The 19035-nt window shown below is 41.0% G+C and overlaps 1 protein-coding gene across 7 annotated transcripts in view; it reads left to right on the forward strand.

Moving 5' to 3' along the window:
* Positions 1–19035, forward strand: part of KCNIP1 (potassium voltage-gated channel interacting protein 1) — a 564777-nt gene that overhangs the window by 245546 nt on the left and 300196 nt on the right. Inside the window, exon 1 of one of the 7 annotated variants that reach the window (XM_083719848.1) lies at positions 9227–9631. The exons of 4 other annotated variants lie outside the window; for them this stretch is intronic. In XM_083719848.1, coding sequence (XP_083575974.1) covers positions 9571–9631 — 61 coding nt within the window. In that variant the 5' untranslated portion in view covers positions 9227–9570. Of the gene's footprint in view, positions 1–9226; positions 9632–19035 lie in introns of those variants that run through there. 2 more of the 7 variants (XM_083719853.1, XM_083719856.1) reach the window with 2 other exon arrangements.

Consider the following 19035-nt stretch of genomic DNA (forward strand, 5'->3'; position numbering starts at 1 on the left):
CATATGTTGATGTAAACTGATGATGTAAACCTATCCCACAGCACTGCATCACTACACTCATTACTGGGTACACATGCCAGACTTGAGAGCTGGCTAGTGATACTGAAATGCCTGGACTTAAGAGTTGTTTGTCATTTTTTATGCCAAGGGAAAAAACCTCATCAATTCTTATTTGCATATGATGCATTATTCTTCCTTTTGCTGAACACTCAAAATGCTCAGTCCTGTTCAGCTATTAAATGTAAATGGTGTGGTTTTATGTTAGTTCCCAGAATATTTATTATGTATAGACAAAGCAAAGGAGCTTCCACATTCCTGGTCATATTACCCCATCTTTTATTTTTAGCTTCAGATGATCCCATTGCTACTGGACTCATTTTTCATGCACACTTCAGCATTTTTATTTCCACTTTCAAAATCATGAACGAAATGTGACATTTTTATTTTAGTTGAAGATTATTTGGGGCAGCTTTCAAGATCCAGAGAGAGTTGTTGCTTTGGGCCTGTACAGCTATACTAATAAATTGTTATATTACCTTTTCAATAGATTTCCAAAACTGTCTTGCCTATTATTTTCTATGATACTGCTGCTCCACGTGAGAAAGTGTGGCAGGATCTGACCTCTAAATAATCAATTTTTATTTTTTTACTTTTTAAAAAATTGTTTCAATTTTATTGTCATAATTGTTTTTGTGGAGAAAAAACCATTCTGGATGATATCATCTCTGCAGTTTGTTTGAAGTTTATATGAACAGATTGGGTGAAATTCAGTGTCACACTCTTCCACTCATTCTGTCTGTGCAATCCAGAGGGAACAATCCCCCTCTATTCTCTCCTTCCTGTGCTGTTCTGAAGGTTCTTTCAACCTCTTTCAACCTCTTCAGAGCCAATTTCAGGGAGTGAAGAGGGGGAAAGCCCCTTTGCACAAGTGCAAGTCTTGGCGTAGGGCTTTTGTTGACAGGACTGGTTAAATTAATCCCACCCTTAGATTATCCCTTTAAAGCACTGGTTATTCGTTGCACCTTTTTGCCTAACATCCATCTACCAGCTCATAGGTGCAATATAAGGGGCTACTTTCACACCAGTGCAAGTAGATAAATAGGTACTGCTGCAGCAGGAAGGTAAACTGGCTTTCATCATGGTGTCCCATTATGCCAGAAGCAGTTTAGTCATGCTGGCCACATGACCTGGAAAGCTGTCTGTGGACAAATGCTGGGTCCCTCGGCCTGAAAGCGGAGATGAGTACCGCACCCCAAAGTCACCTTTGACTGGACTTAACCGGCATCTAGGGGTCCTTTACATTTACCTACCTTACCATATTAGTGCAAATCAAACACATGTGCAAAAGAGGTAAAGGGGTTGTGCTGGAAAGGTGAGGAGAGACGTTAGTTTAAGCATACATGATGATCTTATGTCAGTATATTGACTAATCAGGAAAGAGACCTTCATAGCTCAGTGAAACTGTTGACAGAGTGTGTGGCACTGAAGCAAGATGAGCACTGCACACCATAGTCGCCTTTGACTGGACTTAACCATCCAAGGGTCCTTTACCCCCCTTTTAACTTATAAGGAGCTAAGCAGAAAAAAATAAGCCTGTTGAGCTTCGGTAAACTTAGGTACATAATTACTTGAAGCTATTAGTAGTACCCTAAGAATGCCTGCCAACCCTCCTTTGAGTCATAGTTTTTGCACTTGTGACAAGACAACCATATGAATGAGTAACTCCATGCCTGAATCTGAATGACAACTATTCGGTAACATAACATCAGGACAAAGAAATTAGATAACATTGATATAAATTGTTGTGATTTGGAGGTTTAATCTGAAATCAATCTAGAATTAAGCTTGTTGGTGTCTCTGGTATTTTCTTTCCCTTACATCACAGATGTTGGCTTATATTATGGATGTACGTTCTGCGCTATTTTATTGGTACTATTGCTGCAGGTTTGTCATGGCCTTTGGCTGCAGCAATAAAATGGTGAACTAGAATTGTGAAAAAAATGACAGCTTCAGAACCCTTTTTAAAATGTTTCTTCAGACTTGCCTGAGAGATACAGCAAGAAGAGGAGAGCCCCTCCAGGATCATCAGGAAAATTACTGTTGTAGTTAGGGTTAGTTGATAAAGAAGAGCAAGAGGTGCATGTCATTTTTAAGGACTCCACTGATAATTGCATGGTGGTTCTATGTCTTGGTAGTGGAGGAAGCAGCTGAGACCTAATGAATGGAGAGATGAGAGGGGGGGGGGGAGAGGGAGAGGGAGAAATTGTGCACAGAAGCCATGCCCTGGATAGATAACTTATAATGCTTTTAGTCCATTGTATAATATCTATGAAGTATATATTTTTGGTCCCTTCTTAATATAGTATTTAATTTAACACTCCAGCCCCACCCCTCACACACACATATATATGTTGTGCAATAGCTAATTGAGATCGAGAGGGGAAGACAAAGCAAAGCACCCATTCTTTGATGCTGTTGTTATTCATTACTTTTCTTGCCCCATCTTTCACCATAATGTCCCAGGACATGTTTAGAATAAGTTTGTAACTGGGGCACAAATAAAACAACAGCAACAACTTTATTTAAAGGGTAAGTTTTATATATATATATATATATATGCAGGTTTTGGTGTCCTCGGGTGTCTTCCCGTGTAAAAGTTGGGGTGTCTAGGCGACGTTTCGACGAGGTCTCACTCGTCATCTTCAGGCTGGTGCTTTCGGCTTCTTGTTACTGGAACAGAGCGGGATCTCAATGTTTGAGTTCCTATAAATACTGTAGAGGGGGTGTGGTGTCTAGCCTCCAATGTTCTGGGCAGAGAGGAAGTTCCCAGGCTAGTGTGCCTTTTCTTCTTTTGTTCCTTAATTACTTGAGAGATACCTTGAGTGATTTCTTGGATATCACTCAAGAAATCACTCAAGGTATCTCTCAAGTAATTAAGGAACAAAAGAAGAAAAGGCACACTAGCCTGGGAACTTCCTCTCTGCCCAGAACATTGGAGGCTAGACACCACACCCCCTCTACAGTATTTATAGGAACTCAAACATTGAGATCCCGCTCTGTTCCAGTAACAAGAAGCCGAAAGCACCAGCCTGAAGATGACGAGTGAGACCTCGTCGAAACGTCGCCTAGACACCCCAACTTTTACACGGGAAGACACCCGAGGACACCAAAACCTGCATTCCTGTACCCGTGAAAATCTACGAAAGCAAATATATATATATATATATACATACATACATATACATATACAAAATCAGAGGTCAGGGCAATGAAGTGCATTGAACAGTCTACAACTACATGATGAAGCTTCATATTCTTCACTCCACTTGTTTTGTTTAAACAATTAGTTCAGTTTCATAGGTGATTACCTGGGGGAGGACAGCTACACCATGAGATGCATACATGGCTTTCATGTTTGTGGCGATTATTATGGGCCAACCATGCAATGTAATACCTCTGTAAAATACTGCTTAATAATCCATATAATGTGATCTATGGGATTAAGAATCTTTATGTGATGATATAAAAAAAAACACAGATCTGTTGCTACAGCAGGCATTGTTTTGCTGCTTCCCTAAGTGAGAGAAGGTTGCCTGAAGATTCTGAAATGACAGATTGAAGAATTATGTGGGTATATCACCAAGTGTTTTTAGTGGATAGCGCAATGCACATTGCTTAGTGGACATCATTTGTCAGTCAGGAGTTGGGGCAAATGAAAGCTGTCATTTGTAAAAATAAATAAATAGTGAGAACAGGAAACCACCTAGTTATACCTAGTAAACTAATCTAATTATCTAACTGTTGACATGTGTCCAGCAATAACTTGCATCCTTGCAGTGCACAGATTTGCCAGCTGGATCCTGTCAGTACATTTTGTGCTGCCAGATAAAACTTGTTCTATGCCCTGATGTTCCAGTGATGGACGGGCTCTGCTCCAGGCAGAAGTTTACTGTTACTGTTATTTGTCTCTGGCTTAAGATGATCATTTTTGCTATGCAGCTAGCTAGGAGATGTAAGTAAGGTGGGGAGGTTTCAACAGCCATTTAAAATACTTGTAGAAAGGAAGTAGGAAATTTTGCTCTGAGAAATTCCGAAAAAAGAATTTATTATACCGCTCAATGAAGGGTACTTAGAGGAAAAGAATGACAAAATGGTTGCCTATGCTGTTTCCAATGAAAAATTTGTATCAGTTTCCAAAACTGCTGTTTATATATTACTTTCCCCAAGACTCTGCTTAAATCCTGTATTTATTCAAATGCTTAGAACTGTCTACATTTTTTTGAAGTATAACCTCAAAAGTCTTCCAAGTACCCATATCCTAGGAATCTCATTATATATGATTAGCTACTAAATCCTATGTGCTTTCTTCACATGCTCAGTACTCCTATCCTACACCTGTATTATTTCCTCATCCCCTGGTAGCTCCTATACATCTCAGAACCATTTTTGCACCCATATGAGCATAATAAGAGCCCTATCTGTCCATCATTCTATTCTCACAGTGGCAAACTGCATGCCTGTGGGAAACCCACGGACAGGACCTGAGCACAGCACACATCCCTTGTGCAATTCAAGAATTATTTTTTCTGTTACTGATCCCAGTAGGGTTGGGACTTGAAATTAAATGTAGTTGTAGAGAGACAAGAGGGACCAGCAAAAAACACATAGCAGCATATCCCCACTGCAGGGGTGGGTTGGTGTTACCCCATTCTTTGGGTGCAGAATGAGGTTGGTGACAATGATCACTGAGGGTGTGTTTTTTCTGCTCGTTATTGTGCTCATCTTATTATGGTGGTGGAGGGCAGAGTGAGTGTTGTGTTGGAAGGAAAATCTGGAAGTATTAAAGGAGTCATTCAAGTTAAACACTACATGAAATTGTTAAGCGAAAGTTCAGAGAGGAAATTCACAGAATTTCACTTCAGATCACATTTATATGGGAGGAAGAAACATGAATCAAGTAGACCTGTGCAGGAACTGGCTGCTAGAAATTCTTAACACTTTAGTGTTGAGATCTGCATTTAGCCCCAACCTGAAGAAACCGCCAGGTCATGCTTACCAGGAGGCTAGACTGCCAACACACTCTTTTGAAAAAACTCTCTGGTGGACACCTGTCAATTGCGCTCACTGTGCCTGCCACTGCTGACACCCTCCCCCTTTGCTTTGAGCCATAAATTCACTGTCCCACTACTGTTTTGTGTGTGTATTTGTGCCCTGCATCTCCGCTTTGTGTGTGTATGTTGCATGATATCTCCTCACTCATCAGCTTCCATTCTACCTCCCTCATTCCTATGTCATGCTCTGGCTCTGTAAGGCTTTGGGCAGGGCCAGCCCAAGTCCTTTTGGAGCCTCAGGTGAACCACAATATGTTCCCCCTGAGAGGGAAGAAGGGGTGAGTGAAGAGCTATATCAGGGACATGGATTGGAGCCTCTTATTCACCAAGAGTCCACTGTACAGGTGGGGGGGGGCTGTTGAGGAGGCGATAGATCTGGCCTCCAAGAAACACACTGCAGCTGCTGCAGCAGCAGCAGCAACGGGTGGTGCATTCCTTGGACACTGGATCTACTGCCCCTGTGGATCATTCCACCTGAGGCGATTGCCTCACCTAGCCACATGGGTGGGTTGGCTTTGGGGCTTCATTCCTTTGCTTTTTAAAAGCTGTTGCCGCCACAACCATATATATGGCTATGCAGTGACAAGCCTGCCATGCTGTGGGTATAGGTGAGGTCACTCCTTCGTCCTTCATTTTTTACTCTACATGATCTCAAGCATGTGTACCATCAGAATGGGTGATGATGATCTTAGTTTTCATCCCTAATGGGTCATTCTCCCCCCCCCCCCCCGCATTTCACATTGAGAAACTTTTTTTAAAAAATTAACTCTCTTCTTTGACCCAAGCAGAGAACTGAGGTTGAGCAACTAATTTCATCATGTTTCTGTTGTTCCAACACTCCATCACCGGTCCGTTCCATCCCATTTTCTGTGGATTTCTTGAAATGACACACAATAAGTCTACATTTGAATTGTAGGCTTTTTGTTTATACTTTCAATGTAGGATAACCATTTTTTAAACAAAGCAACCACATTTTCGAATGTTTTTCAGTGTTTTCATCCATAAAATACACATTTTGTACACATCTATTAATATAAAATGGACTGCAGCCCATAATCCAATGTGCAATCCAACCAAATGTTGTGTTCTGATCCACAAGCAAGCTCAAGAGCAATAGATTGGGTCAGAGCAGATTGCACCAAGCCTGAGAGCAGTCCCTGTTCAGAGGGGGAGGTAGCTGGGTATACCTGGCCTGGGCAGTGGTGGACCTTGAAGTCCCCAGATTCAACACCCCCTTGCCTCTCACCTTCCTGTCTACAACATAGTTGCTGCTTCCCCGAGGCTCTGCACCCAGTGCAACTGAACCAATTGCACTCCCCTAAATCTGCCTCAGTCCCTGGCCTTGGAGGGCTAAGCCTGCTGTGTGGCCCCACTAGGGACCGGCTGCTTTTTTGTTTGAGTTCAGTAACTTTGTTCTAACAAGACTCCTGCCCTGAGCTCAGACAAGCTTTGCATGGGTCTGCTTGAGAGGCAGAGGAGGGGGACGTTTAGATGGAACATGGAGATAAGAGTTGGTAGGTTGTGAATGAGGTTGCCATGTACATTGGTGAGCAGGCACTGGGGATGCAAGTGGGGTCAGGCTGTCAGTGGCAGATGTACTCCCAGTTTATGTTTCCTTTTTGTTTGGACAATACAAAACTACCTTTCTATGGTAAAATTATGCTAACACCAGATTGTAATGAAGAATATAAATTACAAGAAAAATTAAAAACAACTGTTAAGGCTCTCATCCACCCAGAAAAACATGGTGCTCTGTGAAAACAGCAGCTGCCATACTCAGACACTAGCACTGAAGCTACAAGAATTACAGACATCTTGGTAATGGGTTCAACTCTGCTGTGCTAGTACCCTTCATGATTTCCTCACAAAAGCTGGCAGTGTATTTCCCACCATTCTCCATGTAGATGGTCGGCTGAATTGGCCTATGCCAATCAAATGCTTTTATTTTTGGGTGCAGTCCAATAAATGCCAAAAAGCATTATGAAAGGAGTTAATTTCCACTTGTTTTTCCCTGTGGCATCTCTTCTGTGTAATTAACTACGTAGGGCAATTCATTTTACATGTTCATGTTTTAGCGTTGTGGTGCTGTCACCCAAAATGCATGAGTCATGATGTGGAAAGTTGTGTGGGATCGTGTGTGGGATTTCTCTGTATTTCTGAATGTTTTTGTGTATCTGCAAAAAGTGCACACAAAAATACAAGTTTCGCTTGAAAGATGCATGCAAAATGTAACAGGATGCAATGTCACACAAAGGACCTGTCATTGAATGGCAGTGAGACTGAAAGGAGGCCGAATTAGGTGCTCTGTGCAACACAGAGGTTGTGAATTTCATCCTTTGTGTCATGATTAGCATTGTCAGTACCCACTGAGTTTTGAATAAATAGATAGTTGAAGGGAATTTGGAAGGTTTTGCTTAGGCAAAGCCACTTTAGGATTTTTGAGAGATGGTAAAGCAATGTTGTTTCAATACTGGGTTCAGATGTTTAAGAATGTTGGCCACATCTTTAATTGTCATAGCAGTTCAGGTGAAACACCAGGAGAAACATGTGCAGGAATGTCAAGGGAAGACGATAGATATTATTTCTTAGGGAGATTTCAACCATCTCTAGCTATAATCAAGCTGGTAGGGTAGCTTCTGTCATTCATGCCCTGCTCAGACTAAGTATTGCATTGTTTTGTGATTTTTGTGCTGGGTCTATTAAAGGTATTACTGTGACTTTGCTATTTTGATATGTAAGAGGGTATATTCAATAAGGCTATGTGAGGTGTACATTGCATGGATTGGCATTATTTTAAGTTCTATGCCGTAATTTCTATATGAAAAGCAAGGGTGGGTGTGATAGTCCATAAGAAGAAGAAAAAACCTCCACAGTACAATGCATCAGGTTCAACCATACAAAACCCAAATATATTTGGGGGCACAACTTAGCCTTACATCCTTTGGCAGGGAGGTGTTAACGCAGTAAAATGATATATATATTTCTAACAATATGTGCAAAGTGTTCCTTATTCCAGAAAAAAACACCACTCTAAACTTTATTTAGGAATCATTTTCACCCTATTAATGATCTGAAATCTATAGTTTTAATGTACATCAAAGTTGTTTGGTGTATCAAATTTGGTTAATGTTTGTTGTAATAATAATAATAATAATAATAATAATAATAATAATAATAATAATATAGAAATGACTTATAGAACCACTAAGATAGAATACATTTTTTCTGCTGTAGAACAGGGTATTTCCACAGTACCATGAAATATTATCACAAATGCTGCTCTCTTGAAGGGATGTGTGATCAGCAAGCTGACTCCTGTGCTCTGACTTGGTTGCTTAATTAGGCTTGACTTCCCTCTACCCTTTGTCCATTTTTCATTCTTTGTGTGAAATAGACAATCTACATCATATTCTGACCAAAATGGTCAATACCAACACATAGTGTAACCTGGATTTTCCTGAAACCTTAGAAGTACAAAGGCCTCAGTTGAAGAGTGATATTTAGATAGTATTATATGGTTGGAGCAGGAATGTGAATGTGAATAGTAAAGGGAATTGATTGGGATTCAGGTAATGATGATGCCTATCACATATATTTTCTAGGGGAAAGAGAGTGGTGCTCTGCTATCAGCCAGTGTTCCTTCTGTATTTTGCACAAGTTAAAATAACTGTGATTCACATTTTTAAAATACACATTCCATGTCTCTACACTGCATGTAAGAGAAGCATAGGGACAATGGACATGGTGTAGTTTACTAGCTGTTGGTTATTATTTTTTTGTGAGGAAAGCAATTGCTTTCCCCAGTCCTCTGGCTGGGAAGAGTTTTAAGTGACTGCTCTTTCCTGCCTTTTTAGCAAGACCATTAATCAGCAGGAATTAGCTTTCTGCAGAACCACAACTTTGACAGCTGGTTCACTATTATTTTCCATTCAGCAAGTTCTCATTCATTCATTCATGATTGGTACTCAGCCCGAGTCCCCTGGCATCCCTTGAGACCTTCGCCATGCCTACAGAATGGTAGTTTAGTATACAATGGAAGAGATGCATTGATGTTTTCCCTGTAGACCTACAGGCTTCTGGTTGGAGCCATAAGGAAATGAGAGAAAAAATTAGCCTGTGTGTTTGTGTGGCTGTGCTCCAGTAAATATTTTGATGCATCTGCTGCCAGCTCTGGTCTGAGGGAATCTACCTAGCATTTAAATTTTGATGGGGAGCTGTTTTGAATAATAAGAGTGCAGCCGGCTGTGAGTCAGTGCATGTGTGTGTTGACTGAAAGGGGGAGAAAAAAATCTGAAAGCTTAACGCTTGCTGAACGCTCAGCTGCAGTGCTTTGCTTTTCCCTCCTCCTTTTTCTCCGAGTAGATATTCCAAACAGATTTTTTTTGGGGTGGTGGTGTTTCACTGGGAGGAGGGAGGGGAAGCATATTTTGTGTAGCCCCTCACCCAAGTAGCAGTTACAATGGGTGCTGTAATGGGCACGTTCTCTTCTCTGCAAACCAAACAAAGAAGACCCTCGAGAGGTAAGGATAATCTTTCCCCTTTTTTCCCTTTCTCATGTGTGTTTGCAAAGACTGGATTTTTGCACTGGGCATTTTAAAAAGAGCAAAGCGAAGCATGTGCCACTTGCAACTAACAGAGCTACACACTGATGGTTAGAGGCAAATTCGCGCTAAGGGGGGAAATGACAGCGAAGGGTGTGCATGTGTGTGAGCTCGTCGTTTTGTGTTAGCGGTTGTAGAAGAGGGGAAAGTGGGTGGCTTCAGGGGTTGTGTTGGAAGCTGCTTTTTGAAATGTTGTAAACCTTTCACGCAGACGTGTGTGAGGAGGAGAACTCGGCAACCTGCTGTGTGCAGCACACTCGCGGAGGAAAACCTGTTTACTCCCGGTCCCATGCTGTGTTATTAATTCATTCATTTGCGGGGGGGGGGGGGCTAGCAAGGTGGCAAAACATTTTCCAGCAGCCTTTTGGGGTTGCTGAAAGAGAGACGTACGTACGTTAATTCCTTTAATCGTGTGTAAGCCATGCTGCCAGTGAATGTCTAATGCTCATCATTTGGAAAGGAAGAAGAGGGGGGATATATTTCCCTAAAGAGCGGAAGTGAGAGAAGAGAGGGGAGATAGCAAGCAGCATTTCAAAGATCTTTCATCTTCGTCTTCAATCCTTAAGTCGGCAAGACTTGCCATCTAGCATGCTAATATTCCAGGAAGTCTCCAGCGTCGAAAGTGGGTGGTTTGTTTGCTCTGTTTTCTCAGTAGGGTTAACTCAGCATCACAGGAAGGAAAGCCGAAAGTTGGAGGCACACCAGGGGGGTGGGGCTGAAGTACAGCGGCTTGTACGTGGAGTTGGAGAGGATGAGTCGGGGTGTGGGTTTGTGGGTGTGTGTGCCTCAGTGTGTTAAAACTTGAGTGTTCTCTTCCTTTCTGGAACCAGAACCAGCATTTACAATGTAAAAACTACATGTACTGGATCACAGCCTTTGAACACCATCTCCTTCCAATAGTTTTTGGCAGATTTTTTTAAAAAACAACTTTTTCCCTTGTCTTCTCTGCAATCCAACACATTCTGCTTTTCAAATAGCATTAAAGGAGAAGTGGGGAAATCAGATCCTAAATGCAAGCAATTGGATGATTTATAAGGCTATATATATATATATATATATATATATATACTTATATGATACTTGCTTTCTTATATGATACTTGGATATACATTTGATCAGTCAAATGCAATGGCTGTATCTAGCCCAAACATCTTCCCACAAAAGTCTTTTTGTAGATTGTGACTGCAATATTGTTCTCAGGTTACCAAAATCCTGTAGATGTCAATGGGGTTTCAGTGGCTTATCTGTGTGCAGAATGACTATCTCGCCTCCATGAAAGTTATTTATTTGAGGGCTATAGCTATGGGTTAGACACACCAAACCACATATTCTGTCTTCGGAGTAAGTAGAAGCAGTCCATTGCATAGAGGAGCACTCTGAAGGCTTATTGAAGTAATTGTGCTTGTTGTATGATTATGAGGCTTTCCAAAAAGCCTAGTTAAAAACCTGCTAGCCATTTATATTCTATGCACAGAATACAGTTCTGATTTGCTCTAAAATCATCCTCTGTAATATTCAGATTGATTTCAAATTCCAGGCTCTAGTTATTATTTACAATTTATTCCCCCTTAGTTTGTAACTCAGTTTGCTCCATCATTTTGCTGTACTTCGAAAAGCAATTTGACATTGCTTCTGGTCACTAATTATTTTTTTTAAGTGACTTGTGGTAGTTAAGTGTCCTGTGGATATCTGTGGGTGGTGATCTTTCAACTCAAATAGTTTTTCAAGAGCAGTGCTTGAACAGTGCTAATGGAGGTGGTCACTTTTTTCTACTGATCATGACACAATTGATTCTAAAGCAGGTTGGAAGCATATTTGAGCTTCTCTGATTATTTTTACAGCTAGGACTGGAAAGAATTGGTTAGACCCTCCTGTGAATAGAGGAACACATTATCTTTTGATAATGTCAATTAGTAGAATTTATTACCCAATAAATGAAACCAGTTTCCTTAAGCTGTCCAAGTAAGTAGTCTCATCCTATTGCCTACAAACTGTATCCACACACACTCTGGTTAAGTGTGAATGATGGATGCTTCTAACATAAACTACTTGGCAAACCACTAATATCATTCTATCTTAAAAATTACATAACCAATATAGTAATCACTTGTTTAATTAGTAATAGCCATTTTGGCTGTGAGTTCTAGAAGACCTGCTCCCTGCCTTGCTAGCCTCTTTCTACCTGGCCTGAGAGGGCAATGCCCTAACTGACTCCAGATACAAAAGAGGAAGCTGCTGAAAAGGCCACACACCTTCTTGACTGTGAGTCCTGGAAGACATGTTCCTTGCCTTGCTGGCCCTTTTTCCATTTGGCCTGGGAGGGCGAGGCACTGACTGACTGATTGACTGGCGCTGTGAGTTAAACCACAGAGCCTAGGACTTGCGGATCAGAAGATCGGCGGTTTGAATCCACGTGATGGGGTGAGCTCCAGTTGCTCGTCCCTGCTCCTGCCAACCTAGCAGTTCGAAAGCACATCAAAGTGCAAGTAGATAAATAGGTACCGCTCTGGCGGGAAGGTAAACTGTCTTTCCGTGCGCTACTCTGGTTCTCCAGAAGCAGCTTAGTCATGACCCGGAAGCTGTACACCGGCTCCCTCGGCCAGTAAAGCGAGATGGGCGCCGCAACCCCAGAATCGGTCATGACTGGACCTATGGTCAGGGGTCCCTTTACCTTTACCTTATGAAAGGTGAACCTGCTGAACGGTCTTGGGTTGGGGTATTGTATGGGGTTTTTCCTTGCTGTTGTTGATGTTAATTTTTTGTATCTTTATTTTTAGAATTTTTTATTTGTATGGAAATTGTTTAGTTTGGTTGTGTACTTTTTGATGTGTTGTATATCTTGTTTATGACTACTTTTGTTACATTTGTAATTGTAAATTGTAATTTTCATGTTGTAAGCTGCCTTGAGCATGGTTTTAGTGGAAAGGCGGGATACAAATAAGGTGATGATGGTGATGATGGTGATGATGAAGCGTTATCAGTCACACTTGTCCGTGTGGCTGCTGCTGATTCAGATCATACCCACTGGTCTATGCAGAAGTCTCAGTTTAGATTTGTGGCCAAATAACACAATACATTTATTTGATGCACAACCATTGCAAGTATATTTGTGGAGAAAGTCGTAGACCAAGGCTTGGATCCAAAGAACAGAATGCTCAAGGGAGATTTGGCCTTTGATTTTTCTCCATAGCAGCTCCACCATGCTACATAGTAGACAGTACTACTCTTGAACTTATCACCCCCTCAAGGCAAGAGTCTGGTTGAAATGACTAAGCATTGCTCTTTTCCACTATTCTGCAATCCTGTGGGTGGTATTCAATGGCACTTTTGTGCTAGTGCAAGACTTAGGGGGTTGGGGGAACTTCCAGAACAGATTCAGCTGGCACATGGGGGAAGGAGAGGGGGAGATTGTTCCACTGCACAAGGAAAAATACAACTCTAAACTTCCTATTCTTTGAATAGCACATTGTGATCAAATAATGGTCTAGAACAGATCAGGGATGGGAAACCCATGGCATTATAGATGTTGTGGGACTTGAATGGCCATCAACCCCAGCCAGCGTAGCTAATGATCAGAGATGATGGGAACTGTAGTCTAGCACCATCTTGAGGACCACAGGTTCCCCATGCCAGCCTCAAAGACTGGAAAGTCACACTCTTTTGGGAGCTGATTCTGAGGCTAATGAATTAAATTCATTTGAGGGAGAAGCACAGCAGATTCCACTCCTGAACCATGCATATTGATTAGAACATCTGGAGAGAGTCTGTCATGTGTACAGCTGCTTGAATGGGGAGTCTTTAGAAATTCTAATAAACATGTATAGACTGGGGGCAGAGCCTGCAGCCAAGATACCTTTTTGCAGACATGTGTGTTCATTCCTGGAACGTATACATGAAAGGAGTTTATGAGTGCTGAAGAGTAAAGCGCTGGAACAGAAAGCTCTAATGGACTTTGCAGTAGTGGGGTGGAATCAGTTGGTTCAGCCCATACTAATTCTAGAGTGGATTTAGGTATCTCCATCCAACATTAACTGAAGATTACATAGGTACTTCTTGAATCTGTTGATTCTCTCTTTCACTTCCAGTCTTTGCTTTCATTTTAAAGACCAAAATTATTATTATTGCTCACCAAAGTTTAAATGCTTATTGTCTTTCAATGCTTTCCCCTCTATTTTTTGTTTTCTTGGCAATCCTTATAACTATAAAAATAGCCAAGTTCTGGGCAGCACACACTGTGTTGAACCATTTATGAATACAGATTACTATGCTTCTGGCCAACTGAAAAAACATATTCTTTGATTACTTACGTAGCTTTTTTTTGTAACATTCAGTTTATTTGGATTTGTCACTATTTACAAAAAGCTACATGGATACAAATTTCAATAAACACCCCTACTCCCAAGCATGACATTTAAGTCCTTTCACATTCATACAAACCCTGTAACTTGCAGCTAATGTTATGAATTGATTGTATTTATGTGTCAATCTGATCCACTCTAATTGATGGCTATCCGTGTCTGTGTACACACCAGGGAATTAATGGGTTACACAGATCCATTTTTTCTGTCTGCATTTTTGTCTACACATGAGCTATTTCAAGTCCACAATAGTTGGTAGTGTTTGATGGGATGCATTTGAACATGGGAAGCTGCCTTATACCAAGTCAGACCATTGATCCATCTAGTTCAGTATTATCTACACTGACTGGCAGCAGCTCTCCAATGTTTCTCGGTGGTGTGTCTCCTACCTGGAAATGCAAGGGATTATACGTGGGACCTCTTGTATGCAAAGCAGATGCTCTTCCACTGAGTTGTCACCCTTTCCACTCTGTGTTGTTGTCCCCTCCCCTCAGTTAGTACTTCCTCACACACACACCCTTGAATTTCAGAAAACTGAGGTCCATGGTGGGCATGCATGCAGATATTTGTCATTGCCACGTTTCTTTTGAGATACAAGTTTTCTGATATGCCAGATTTTCACAAAATGGTGGGTTAAAAATAATGTAAAAGATGTGTGTCCTACCCAGTTCCTCCAGTAGTTCACCAAGGAGTACCTTCCCAGTGGAAGCAGGGGGTATGGTGATGGATGACACAGCAAAACCTTACCACACAGATAAAAAAATTCCACCCATAATACACTTCAGTGTGTCCATAGGTAACATGCAATTTTCTGTTGGATTCCACCCCCTCCCTATGATTTTATCCATGGACTGGGAAGATTTGAATTAAATGCAGACTGTCACTTGGATGGGAACAATGTCATGTGGATGATGCAAAAAAACAACAAAAAACAACAACAACCATGCACACATGGGATGCATTGAATCTGTGTGCACACAGTGTGTGCACAGCCCATAAACAGAGAAAGGATTCTAGTTTTCCAATAATTTTGTCACCCTTCTGATAAAATCCACATGCAATGTGTACTAAATCAGTTTTCTGTATCACAGTATTGCCCCTTCATTTTTACCTCCACTGAGAAATAGAAGGTGTCTAACTATCTCTCCAGGATTCAACAATACACAGTTTTGCCATTCACAGATTAATTATCTCTTTGCAGCTAATAAACCACATTATCCCATTCTCCATTTAACAAGATCCATCAGGGATTACGTAGAATATTATGTTCTGTCAAGGTTCCAAAACATAAGAAGAGCCTTGCTGGCATTCTATTTCCCACACTGGTTAATGGATGCCTATGGGAAGGTCACAAGTAGGAAATGAGCACAGCACACTCATCCTACTTGTGTTCTCCAGCAACTGATATTCAAAGGTATGCTGACTCTTATGCTGCAGGTGGGATGTAGCCATTGTGGTTAGTTATGACTCCATGAATTTGTGTAATTCCCTTTATAAAGGTTTTAGGTAAATCTCCTTTAAAGTTTGTGGCCAGCTAAGTTGAGGGAGCAAATTCTATGGGTTGCTGTGTGAAGAGCTACTCTTGTCTGTCCTACTCAGCTTCATTTGGATAACTGTGGATGCTGATACTAAAAAAGAGGAGGAAAATATTCTCTCTATCCACTTTCTTCATGCCATCCATAATTTTATATACCATATCCCCCACCCCTTAAACTAAATAACTGCAAGCGCTGTAAACTTTTACCACAGAGAAGTTGCACCACTCTTCCGGATAAGTCTGGAGTTTTGTTGTACCATTTTGAGGTCTTCAATAGCTTTTTTGATACACAATGTTTGAAGTGTGGTTGAACTATAGATTTTTATATAGACATTACCATATAGACATTTTTTTATATTCAATTCCTTTCCTAATGATCAAATTCACCTATTTCACAGGTGCCATACACTCTGTCAACAGTTTCATTGAGCTATGAACATCTCTTTCCAGATAAAATCATCATGTATACTTAAACTAACCTCTCTCCTCACAATCTTTCCAGCACAACCCCTTTACCTGTTTTGCACATGTGTTTTGATTTGAACTAATTTGGTAAGGTAGGTACTGTAAAGGTAAAGGACCCCTGGACGGTTAAGTCCAGTCAAAGGCAACTGGGGTGCAGCGCTCATCTCACTTCAGGCCAAGGGAGCTGGCGTTTGTCCACAAACAGCATTCCAGGTCATATGGCCAGCATGACTAAACCGCTTCTGGTGCAATGGGACACCATGATGGAAGCCAGAGCAAATGGAAACACCGTTTCCCTTCCTGCCACAGTAGTACCTATTTTTCTACTCACTCTGGTATGCTTTTGAACTGCTAGGCTTGCAGAAGCTGGGACAGGGCAATGGGAGCTCACCCCATTGCATGGATCCGAATTTCCAACCTTCCAATCAGCAAGTGCAAGAGGCTCAGTGGTTTAGAACACAGACACCCGCGTCCCTTTGCACTAATATGACACACTGTTTATTTATAATCCTACAGGAGATCTTCTTCAAGGAAGCACCTTCAAAATGCTTCCCAAAACTGTCCAACATTTAACCTAGTGTTGTTACCACATGATAGGGGGTGGTGCAGGGATGAGTGCATTAATTATGCCTATCCCCATCACAGTTCTCATCGCCTTCCAACTCATGAAGCACAAAGTCTTCTGTACTTTTGGAAGCTCCCCCTGCATTTTAGAACCCTGACTTTCTAGGGTTCCAAAACAGGTGGTGAGCCTCTGCAAGTCCTGAGAAGTTTACCCTTCATGAGTTGGTGGAGGATGGTGTGGGGAGGGAGTGCTAGTGCACTTATCTCCATTGACCACTTTTGGTTAGTAACTTAACACTTATAATGCCTGAAAAGTGCAAGAAATGTTGTACGTTCTACAGCCTCTCTGACCATCAGCATTTATGAACCTCATAAATAAAACTTTGAACATTAACATAATCTAATACAATTTGGGTGTCTTTTGGCAGATATGTTTGCTGTTAAAATGTAATCTTCAGAACTGATACTTTATTATGAGCTATTATTGTCAACCATGTTTGAATAGTTTACACACAAGTTCTAAATCAGTTCCGCTTGTGGATCTCATGAATTACTGGGCAAGTAATATTAATGTCATATGTTCTCATGCTTATATGTCCTGATAGGTTGATGGTACACTCCTTGAGCTCTGGGCAGGATTGCTCCAGTTTGTAGTGTAGCCACTGTAGTCCCTTCCACACCTCCCTTTTGCATGTAGTCTGAATGCATGAAGTGGAACGGAGATTAAGGAGTCTCTACAGCCAGCTGTGGGAGGGGGGCAATTTGAGAACTCTATGCAAACTGGTGCTGGACTGAAATGGCCTCTGTTTGTCACTCATATTCATGGTGGAGTAGTAATATTCTGAGAATAGTAGTAGTAAAGAAGAGGTGCTTGTTATGTGCAGTTCCCTCCTGCCCCCCCTTTACTGTATTAAAAAAGCAGCTTTATTATTCTTGCTTTTAACAGTATAAAACTGCCACCAGTATTGCTATTTTCCCCTCCCCCAAAGCTTCTGGAATGACAGTTCACCGCTCTGCTTTCTAGAGAGGAAGTCATTCTACCTTCTGTGGTAGATAATGACAACCTCATAATGGTGAGGCAGGTCCTACTGTGTTAATCTCCACATGAACAAATACTGGTGAAAAATGGATAAACCTCTTCCCCCAACCTCAACAGATGGCACAGGTTTAGATTTACATAATATTTTTGTTAAATGTTTCATTTTTCTACAATGGACTGATCAAGAAAATACTGATTTTATAGTTTTGCACATGTTGATGAGAACCATTGTGTTAAGTGGGGTGCTAAAAAGAATTGAAAAATTAAATTATTATTTTTTTAAAAAAGCATCAATACAATTATGTCTTCATAAGTGTCATCACATGCTGCCTAATGCAGTGAACTGTCAGAGTAACCAGGTTTCTTGTGTATATGCCAATTCCCTTTATGTTGCCGTAGTTGATGTTAGTGTATAAATGAATGTTGTGGTGTGTCAACTGTACATCCTAGATGTCTGATGTTATCACTCTTCTGGGTAAATGTGCAGGCAGACGTGTGGAATAAGTAGGAAAAGACTGAAAAGACTGAAAGTTAATAATGCTCCTTTTCATTTCTATGATCACATTCCTTTTTTAAACTTCACCAAAGTGTCCATGTATGCTTGGCAGGACTTCTCTTTTTTGTTTGAAACAGTAGTCCATTGTCTTCTATATGCACCTTCATGGGTGGGTGCTGTGGAGATTGTCTAAGCTGCCTTGAAGCCAAGACCACCCTGCTGCCACCACCTCTCAGTTCAACCTAACTGTTGAGCAAGAGGAATTCCCAAGAGTTATGGCTCAATTTTCAATCTGTGAGGGGTCAACAGCCTGCTATCTCTCCAGTTAGCTGGGTGAGTTCCATCTGTTTTCCCTTTAACCCTCCTCTAGGTCTAAGCATGATGGCTTAACAGTACATACCAGCATTCAGGAGAAAGATATTTCAATTCATACTGTCAGATCCTAGATTCCTTAAAAAATCAAACAAAATCCTTTAAAAATCCTTTAAAAAAATCAAACAAAAACAAACAAAACAAAAAAAATCCTATTGGGATTAGGGGTGGAGATATTAGGGGAAAACAAGTAGCATTAAAAATAGAAGAGAAACAGAACTATTTACTCTCTAAGTGACCTACGCTAAAGAAGAATATCAAATATACTTGTGAGGAGTGTTTTCCAACAGATGACAAATTTTCACAGGAAATAACTGCTATTTTTAACTTTGTGAAATCAGGACAGGGGTTGACAGGGCAGCAGATCCTCCATCAGTATGACCATGAAAGCTTGAGCTTACATGGAGGGGAGAATTTTTAACACTTGGGATGTACACGAAGAGACATAGGTCATTGGCACCTTTCAACAACCTAGGAAGGTGGAAGTAAAAG

Source organism: Podarcis gaigeae (genome assembly GCF_964106915.1).
Source record: "Podarcis gaigeae genome assembly, chromosome: 2".
NCBI classification, from domain to species: domain Eukaryota; kingdom Metazoa; phylum Chordata; class Lepidosauria; order Squamata; family Lacertidae; genus Podarcis; species Podarcis gaigeae.